This window comes from Bombus affinis, chromosome 14 (genome assembly GCF_024516045.1).
Source record: "Bombus affinis isolate iyBomAffi1 chromosome 14, iyBomAffi1.2, whole genome shotgun sequence".
Lineage (NCBI taxonomy): Eukaryota > Metazoa > Arthropoda > Insecta > Hymenoptera > Apidae > Bombus > Bombus affinis.
Window position 1 is genome coordinate 10,294,929 of NC_066357.1, and position 9,356 is coordinate 10,304,284.

Sequence of the window (9,356 nt, forward strand, 5' to 3'; positions counted from 1 at the left end):
TGTTTTGTATTTGAAAATAATTTTGAATTGATATCTTTATTTCAATTATTAATACTTACTTATTAATTAATACATTAATTAATTAATTAATAATTAATACTAATATTAATTAATTAATAATTAAAAATTAATTAATAATAATAATTAAATAATTAATTAATACATATTAATTTATAATGTGGAATAAATAGTTCTTTTAGAAATTTGAAACATTCACATACCACACAATGTTTTAGAAGAAATATCAAACATCGAATGACACACAGGTGCACATTGCTCTTTATCATTAACATATCTCACAAATGGTGGGGGAATTTCCACACTGTGGTTAAAAGGATATACTTTTAAAATGGAATTGTAGTGTTTTACGCGAGTTTATCATAGAATGAGCGCGAGAGAACGATTAAAGGGATCTACGCGCCATGTGAGTACTGAAAGATAAATAAAAAGATACAAGTATGAGATATTTTTCATATGTCATAAAGTGCGAATTAATCATAAAACTAGATGAAACCAGAATTAAATACTAGATGTATTTCAAGTTTTATTATATTTTTGTATTGGGTATACATATGTAGCACCTAAAATAAAATTTCTTTTTATTAACATTACATTTCTCAATATAATTCATATGTAGGACTATTCTCGGGCCGTTTTTACTGGAACATTCACCGTTTGGCAAGAATTTTTGTTAGAAAAGGAAAGCGTTTTTTGGAGCATAGTACGCTTATTCGATTATTTATTACGAGGGTTCAGTCAAGTAAGCAGCTTATATATCTTTTATAAATAATGTATATATAATGAAAAAGTTCATAGATACAAATTTATTTATCATGTTATGTTATTTTTAGTTAACATTAGTTATTTCAAATCTTAGATTTATAAATATAAGGATCGTCTACAAGATTTTCAAAAAGATATGCACATACAATTTAAATTGATATTTAAATCGATCGAAAGATATTCATATTCAGATTATATAAATTTACAGGTTGTATTTGCGAATAATCCAATTAGTGGATTATTGATAACGATTTCTTTAGGAGTTAATGCACCAGGTACGTTACTCCTCTCAGCAATCACTGGTTCCCTAGGTCTTCTATTATCCGTGGTACGTAATTGTTACGTCAAATATTTAAAAAATTATATTTTGTTAATTATTTTTTACTTCGAAAACTTCGAATTATGTGCTTCCTACATATTCATTAAATATATGCCAATATATATATATATATCCTTAGTATATATTTAACGGGAATAAATAATGCCTAATTGCATTGTTGATTTACGTGACGTATGACTCGATTATTCATGCTTTTGTAATTATTATTCATTTGATCATCTCATGATACCGTGTTGTTTCACAAAAAGTAAACAAAATGACTGCAATGCGGTATTTTTTGCGAGGATTAATACGATCGCGTCGCGATACCATTTGCGGAGCTTTTTCGTCGATACGTCATATGAGAAAATTCGCACATTACGTTTTGGAAAGCATATATTTCATTCGCAGCTGATACGAGATTCAGAGGAAAATATCGCAAATGGGTTAACAGTATTCAATCCGTTATTAGTTGGTGCGATATCGTCTAGTTTAATACCAAGTATCTATGGACCATTCGATGGTTTCAGTCTACTACTGATTATTCTGGGAACGATCTTTAGGCAAGTTTCAATAAACTGATGAATATCTGCTTATAAGTTTACTTTTTATTATAAAATATTTGCTGTAGCGCGCAGTATTAGCATTTTAGTAATTCTTACGAATATAAGATAACTTTATGTTACTCGTTTTATGATATCGTTGTAAATGTAAAGTGACGAGTGTGACGTACGAAGTATTCAAACAAAGCTCGACAGTCAATTCTTTTATGATTTTTAGAGAATCATTTATTTTCCACCTGTTAATAGAGTAGAATGATATGTAAGATTTTCGATAAAATTTCAAATCTTACAGATTTACTTAAATTTAATGTTAAAAGAAGAAGTTCATTTAATCTTTTAAATAGATTTTATCTTACCATTACAAAAATATTCGACAGTATATTATATTACAACGTAGATTAAATTTAAACAACAGTGATAATTATAGAACGCTTTTAACTAACTTTATCGGTAATTAATGATTAATGTTTACAGTGTTTACTTGACCCGCTCTTTCACAAACAATAAGTTACCATTCATAGCGTGGCCGTTTAATCTGGCTGAATTTGCGTTGCTCTTGGTCCTTTATACCAAAGACAATGGACTTGATACGTCGGAGGAACTGCAACCAGTTACGAGAATGGTAATAGATTTTGTTGTGAGCATTCAGTTTTCGTATTGTTGTGGAATGCGATTCTTTAAATATTGCACAGATAAATACTCTGTTTTTCGGTACCAGTAGTCCAGATTCTTATAGACTTTAAAAGTCCTGTTAATATAAAATTTTTATTTATCGTAGATGTAAGATTTATGGTACACTCTAACGTACCGCACGTTTCTCAGTCATTCGTAACGTAACAAATATTATTGACCAAGATTTTGTGCACGACACATATCGACAAAAATATATAATCAATTCAAAAATATTTTTTTCCATGGTAAATCCAAGGTTATCATGAATTTTTGAAACGGAATCATGTAATTTTTTCCCATTTTACAATCTAATTATTTATTAGATCTCACGATATAACTTATAATGTTAAACGTGAAGTTACTCTCTATTTTGTTTCAAGCGCTGAACTGGAGACGTTCTTCTATTTATGTTCTATGTAACAAGTATGAAAACTCTCTGTCGTAAAGATATCGTTTGATAACGCAGTGTGCTCAGAAGTTTACGAAGATTTATGTATTTTGATACGCACGTCTACACGTATACTGCTACAAAATTTTTGTCATTATGTCACGTAGCGCCGTATATACGTATATTACACATTCATCAACGATATCTGAATGTAACATTAAAATCTTCTTAACATATTTACTTTCCAAAAAGCAACAAGTTAAGCCAATGAAATGATACCTTAAAATACTTCGATTTTGCCTATTAACACTTTCGAAGTTATTAATATTTTTAGAAAATATTCAGTCGTTTATATGTTTCACGTTTATACGTTTATACGTGTTATGCGTTTAATACCCTTGACTACGTGATCGCATTTTTGATCGAAGTTTCATAGAATCGGTGCAATCAGTTTTTATCGTTATATCACATCAGCACGAACAGTAGCGAGTAACATTTGAGCGTTACATAATCGATCGATAACAGATGAAAGCGATAATTTCAAGTTTAGTTATGCCAACAACGTTGTCCAACTTAAGTTGCTATGCTTAAAAGTCTCTTCCATTCCGCTAGTCGTCGTGTGGCACGCACACGATCAATACAAACTTCTTACCTATTGTTGTTTGTCTCTAGAGCGAGATAGGAAAAGATGAAAAATCACCCGAGATTCGTCGACCCTTTTCTTTAGACGAAAATCACATTAAATTTGTATTTCTTCGTCATTTTAGTAAAATTTTAGTAAAATATATAGAGGAAGTAAAAAATATACGTAATGTAAGATTACGTGCGTATAAGCTACATAAACTACGAGGTCCAAAGACAGCATTGAGTTGCAAATACAAAAATGTGAATGATTTAGAAGGTATGATTAACTCAACGGATTAGGAATGGAGAAAACTTATTTCCTAGCTTATTATTGTCACGCGTTCTTCTTTTAGACGTGGAATTAAATAAATTCGTCATAGAAAGAAAGTTCTATCGATTTTTTATTCAAGGATATTTTTGCCCTGAGCTTTCTTTCGATCGTGGATATCAACGGACGAACTAGCCCAGTTTTGAGCACAGGGTTATATGTACTCGAACAAAGATATCGTGTATACATATACGTGCTATGTGTGTCGCGAGTACATACACGATCAGTTGTTTATACAGTACATTCTTATTGTTTCCAGGACAATGCAACAAGTGATGCGACGACAGGCAATATCAGTTTCATCGGAGAAAATGCGACAGGGATACACATTGACTGGGGAATGGTAAAGTTTGCTCCACTTTTCACGATTCGATCATGTGTCACATCGTTGAAAGTATTAGACATTTTCGGATACTCGAATATCTTGGGATCTTAAGCAACATCTTGCGTTATTTTCTTTCGTTAAACTATATCGTGAATGTTTTAAATGCCATAATAGATTATATAGTTATCAATGTCATTAACTGTAAGACATTTTTCAATCAATTTCTTTGTGTGCATCCTGTACATTTTTCAGATGTTTCATGGCGTTATAGTGTCAGCGTCGCAGGTGTTAGCAGTTGAAAGCGTTATTATGGGTGCTGTGGTTTATTTAGCTTGTCTACTTTGTTCTCCGATAACGGCTGGCTTTGCTTTTTTGGGTGCACTCATCGGTTCATTGGCGGGTATTATACTATTTTTGTGTATGAACCTTGAATTTATCGAGCGTGAGATTGAGCCAACGTAGCTTGCAAATGTTTTTGAGACAAAGATATTGGTATTTTCTATTTTTCTGTCATAGTTTCTTGTTATTCGTAGGTTTAATGCTTGGAATACAAATCGATGAAATTTATGCCGGCTTATGGGGCTACAACACCTTTCTGACGGGAGCTTCGTTAGGAACTTTATTTGCGTTTAGCGGACAAACGGCTGTAGCTGTGATCGTAGCAATCGTATACACTGTGATCGTGCAGTATGGCGTATTGTTCTTCTTTAGAGATGTAATTAAATTAATATTTTTATTTTTTATGAAATAGATTTCTCTCCCTGTTAATCAATATCTTAAGAAGACGATATCAATCGTAATAAAATCTGAGTTTTAAAAGATAAAGGTTTGAACGAATCTAACATGTTATATGTATATATATAACTTAAGAATCAAAATGAAGAATTAAATAATTTTATGCACAGCTGAAATTGCCGATACTGTCGCTACCGTTCATTCTGGTGACTTCTTTGTTTCTGCAATTAAGGAACAACTCGGAAGATAAAACTTTTCCGCAACCGCCGCCTATTTCTATCCCACAGGAACAACGTCGGGATTATCTTGCCAACCAACAGCTTATTCAGCAAGTATGAATTTGCATTATCTCCTTCTTTTTCACTTCAAAAATTGTATTTGATTAATAACATTTTGATGTTTTGCAATTTACCTTCATGGGCGTATGATGTCATTTCCTCATTATTTTTCCATAAAATCCATGTGCCTGCGTTTGATACAGAGTCCATAAAAAAATTTTTTAATATTATAGTTACGGAATTTTTTAGCACTTAGAATTTTTAGAAACAAAAAACATTTCTAGTATATGAAATATACTAGAATACAATTGATTATAGTCGGAGAAAGTTTGATATGCGTTATGATGAGACTATCGTCATGGGAACTCTAGAAATCGATTTCTGCTCTAGCCGAGGTTAACCTGCTTTTATACGAATCCAAGGAATCGCATATGGTGAATGTGGTTTCGTTATACAAAGGTTATCGGCAAAAGCACTCGGCGACACGCTCGCCTTTTACTTTATTTGGAAAACCGAAAGAATAATCCTTGCCAGTATAAATAAAGTATCGATAAAAACGAAAGTAAATGATTTTGTAGTTCGCGTATTTATTTATTTATATATTGCACTTTCTATTTCAACTAAAATATCAGATTAGAAAGTTATCAGAAAAAATAAAATACCGTGTATTCCTTTAGATTTTAATGTATTGTTCTTTTCTTTTCTTGTAGATAAACGATCCAGAAAATATCGGAGACGATGCTAAAGATCGAAAAAAATATATCAACACTTGACGTTTAATGATAAAATAAGCATAATGCGATATTTTCATTCGCACGTTTCGTATGGAAGTTTTATAGAAATTTGAATTCAACGTCTTATATAATATCCGCTTTCACTCGCTGTTTCTTCTCTCATAAGAAATACATTGGATCGCTACAACGAATTTTTAAAGCATTCAAGAATCTACAAGTCGATCAATAAAATTACTTGGCTGCTTTTTTTAGCTTACGACGTGAAGCCCGTGTCGTAAATTCGACGGAGAATTTTCATTTGTCCTGCATAACGACTACTGCGTCTGTTCTTTTATTGCGATAACTACGTACTTTATATATATATAAGACATTCGGATTTGTGACACGGTTTCTTAGAAAATATGAAAAAAAAATACTTTCAAGTTTTCTCTTGTATACGATGAATTGATAAGAATTTTCATGAATAGAGACCAAGTGCGAAGATACGAATAGAGAAACAATGTGACGTTGCTTCGTTAAAAATAAGTTTTGCGAATATCTTCTTTCTTCCCTTATGAATTTATCGAGGATAGACCGTAGTCAAAAAAATTTACGCGTCGCAATAATTTTGTAAATATTTCAATTAATAAAATATCTATAGTACTGGGTGCTATTAGCTATGAACATTTATATTTTAATTATTCTTCTAATATTTCAATATGCTATGAAAAGAAAAAAAGAGGGTAGATATATGATATTCGACAGTGTCCTACAACTTATACTATTTTTAACAATCCTGGCATAATCTCGTCCTGTGTTCTAGTGCATTTCATGCACGCTACTATCGTAATATATGATAGTTGTTTCATACTTTGTAATACATGCAACTACATATTCATGTAATTTCCAAGCAGGAATATATCGAATATTTCGTAAAGGTGAATATTTACAGAACAACGTTATTTCCTTTTAATATATTACGTTGCAAGGTGTATCTGTTTGTTCATGCAAGATTGATTTTCCACAGAACGGAGTAACTTGGAGGATATTGGAAAAGTATGCACGATGCTGCGCATTGAGAGTTGTTGATATCTTAGCTGTATTAAAATTTGCGAAGACGACGTCAAACTTTCTCTCATTTGTCATATTTGTGTGTACGTATACTCATTTTCGGTTTAACGTATCGCATAGCATAAGATATTCTTCCTCGAAGAAAACGTTCTTTTTCTTTCTAATTCGCTCGTACGTGTAGCGAAACTTACTTGTTATAATTTTAAATCTACATATATTTCGCTTTAAGCAGACAAACATTACCTTTTAATGATATCGCCTGAAACAATAAACTTCAAGGCTTGGGACTTGTTATACTTACTGGTAAAATAATATCGTACAAAAAGGAATGTTCTTTGCAGGTTGGCATAAAATTCTGTTTAACAATTTTCTTGAGAATTATCGTACATATTTTTTACTTTAAACCGTACCTTAGAAAATTGTCTTCAAACTTTTCTCCGAGTAACGACAGAGTAAAAGAAATGGTCTTTTAATTTCAAAATGATTCCCTTTTATTTCGATTAGTCTGCATTCCATCGATATGAGGCAACAGGTAGGAATCGCATGAAGTTCTCATTTAACTTGCAGACGTCTAGAGTAGCGTTACGTTTCTATTTCTCTGCAGTATGTTGATTTTGCCACTTTTTGTAAAAATTAATCTGACAGATAGACACAATTTTGCATCATGTAACTCTTCCTTTCACGAAGGATGAAAATTATTTCTTTCAATAACGCGCTACCAAACTTTCACGTTTTACTCGTAACATTACTTGTTACATATACGTTTTTCTTTTTTCTGATAAGGGCATTATTCACAAGCACGACCCTGTCCTAGATTCTATTTTGTCGTTAAATTATTTCCACAATGGTTTTCTTGATAAATGTCTATTCTTTACTCATTGCGAATTTGTGTTCTTGAAATGTCATTTTGAGAAGTACAATTTCTGGTTGAATAATACATATATTTCATGTCACATGCGCCATCGATGACCGTCGCGACGCTAGTCGCTAGATTCAAACTCTCATTAGGCAAATATTACTGTCCGATCAATTCAATATGTTACTCCGCAGTAATAGCGTTATATTTAGCGTTAAAAATTTACATAGTTCTTCATAGTAATATGTATATTTGTATTTTTGTAATATGCATGTATGTATTTTTTGGTTCTGTAAATACTTTTCTAAGAAAGATGATCCTAAACTCGATTAGCTCGTATTCTTTCGTATAATTCGTAAACTGCAAGACTGGAATTATAAGTTTCTGCAATCCTGCGTTTAAGGTAGTAATTTCTTTCTCATAGCTTCTTGCACGACTTCATAACGCAGAAACAACGTTATTTGTATTTTCATAAATCAAGGTAAATTGACCCTACGACTTTATTGCGCAAATGTGTTTTAGCTATTACCATGCTGTAAAGTAGATAATTCGTAAATTATGAAGGTAGCATTAAGTATCGTTAAAAGTTATAGATATTAGGTTGTTGCTTATATTGCGGAGTAGCGTTTTCACCAGACATTATGAAATTGTAAGGATATATTATCCGACCCTTCCTGATATCAAACCGTTCTCCCCAATTGCTGAATTTGAGACAAATAAAAGACAGAATAGAAATTAGTTGTTAAATTATATCAGACAAATTGATATTCCTCGGAAATAGAATATTTTGATATTGACTGCATTCGATTATCGAAAAATTCATTTTCACGCGTTCGTTTACGCGTGCATAAGATAAATAACGCGAAATATTAAATATCTAAATATATATCGAATAGTTATATCGCTAACTTCTATTAATATTCACTCGACATAACGTCGTTTCTTTTATATTCCTTTCATTATTCACAGCGTACGAGTTTCGTGATGTGGTTAGGTATAAAGTTTATATCACGGGTTACTGCGTCTGGAGAACGCTAGGATTAAGTTATAAATAACGAAGTCGAGGAAAATCTTGGGATTCTTCGGCATGGCGGCAACGATAGAGAAGATGGCTTCTCTCGTAAAGAGTAAAGCCCACGATTCTACCTACATTTTTAAATTTTGATCAGGATTGAGTCAGCACTATCTAAGAAGGTATTTAATCCCTTACGTGACCAGCCTGTAACTGTTACAGGGAAAATGACGAAATAAGTGGAAGAGGAAATTCCGAGGTCAAATTTCTTGCTCCTTTTATATATGTATTTTATAAATTCCTTAATAATTTTGTAAACCGATGTACACGATAGACTTTTATCGGAATCCACGAGATTAATAAATAACTAGAATTCATACCATAAGAGTCCACATTCAGATAAGTGGATTCAATCGGCAGAAGTTCATTTAATCGGACATCAGCTAAAATTTCATTTCGATAAATGGAGTTCCGCATTGTGCACGCAAATATCAGTATGTCGTATCTCATCAAAAATATGTTAATGCAGTAGAGCCGATTATCGGAACATCGATTAACGAAACGACAGATTATTGGAACACTGGTCAATATAAGATTTGAATATGAGACTCTCTGTAAGAGATTTCTTGTTTTTCTTTAAGCATACACGATTAGTTCAGACAATCGAGATTCCACCATGTACTTTTCTA

At 32.0% G+C, this 9,356-nt stretch overlaps 2 protein-coding genes and 1 long non-coding RNA gene across 3 annotated transcripts in view; 1 reads left to right on the forward strand and 2 right to left on the reverse strand.

Moving 5' to 3' along the window:
- LOC126924041 (uncharacterized) overlaps window positions 1–9,356 on the reverse strand; it is a 39,672-nt gene that overhangs the window by 8,690 nt on the left and 21,626 nt on the right. The gene's annotated exons all lie outside the window — the stretch shown is intronic.
- LOC126924029 (urea transporter 1-like) lies at window positions 164–6,671 on the forward strand. Its single transcript, XM_050738093.1, has 10 exons — window positions 164–424; window positions 638–760; window positions 992–1,111; window positions 1,514–1,665; window positions 2,140–2,287; window positions 3,937–4,020; window positions 4,255–4,402; window positions 4,536–4,717; window positions 4,908–5,069; window positions 5,726–6,671. The coding sequence occupies exons 1-10, from the start codon at window positions 386–388 to the stop codon at window positions 5,786–5,788; spliced, it is 1,221 nt and encodes a 406-aa protein (XP_050594050.1). The 5' UTR covers window positions 164–385; the 3' UTR covers window positions 5,789–6,671.
- LOC126924066 (uncharacterized) lies at window positions 1,693–2,308 on the reverse strand. The gene is made up of 2 exons (XR_007713403.1): window positions 2,178–2,308; window positions 1,693–1,901 (listed from the first exon to the last, which is right to left on the reverse strand). It is a non-coding gene; the product is annotated as an uncharacterized LOC126924066 (long non-coding RNA).

What these genes read in the sequence shown, in the direction of transcription:
- LOC126924029 (XM_050738093.1), top strand. Translation starts at nt 386, where the DNA reads ATGAGCGCGAGAGAACGATTAAAGGGATCTACGCGCCAT. An exon ending in TATTACGAGGGTTCAGTCAA is followed by an intron (nt 761 to 991) that starts GTAAGCAGCTTA and finishes ATAAATTTACAG; the next exon opens with GTTGTATTTGCGAATAATCC. An exon ending in ACTCATCGGTTCATTGGCGG is followed by an intron (nt 4,403 to 4,535) that starts GTATTATACTAT and finishes TGTTATTCGTAG; the next exon opens with GTTTAATGCTTGGAATACAA.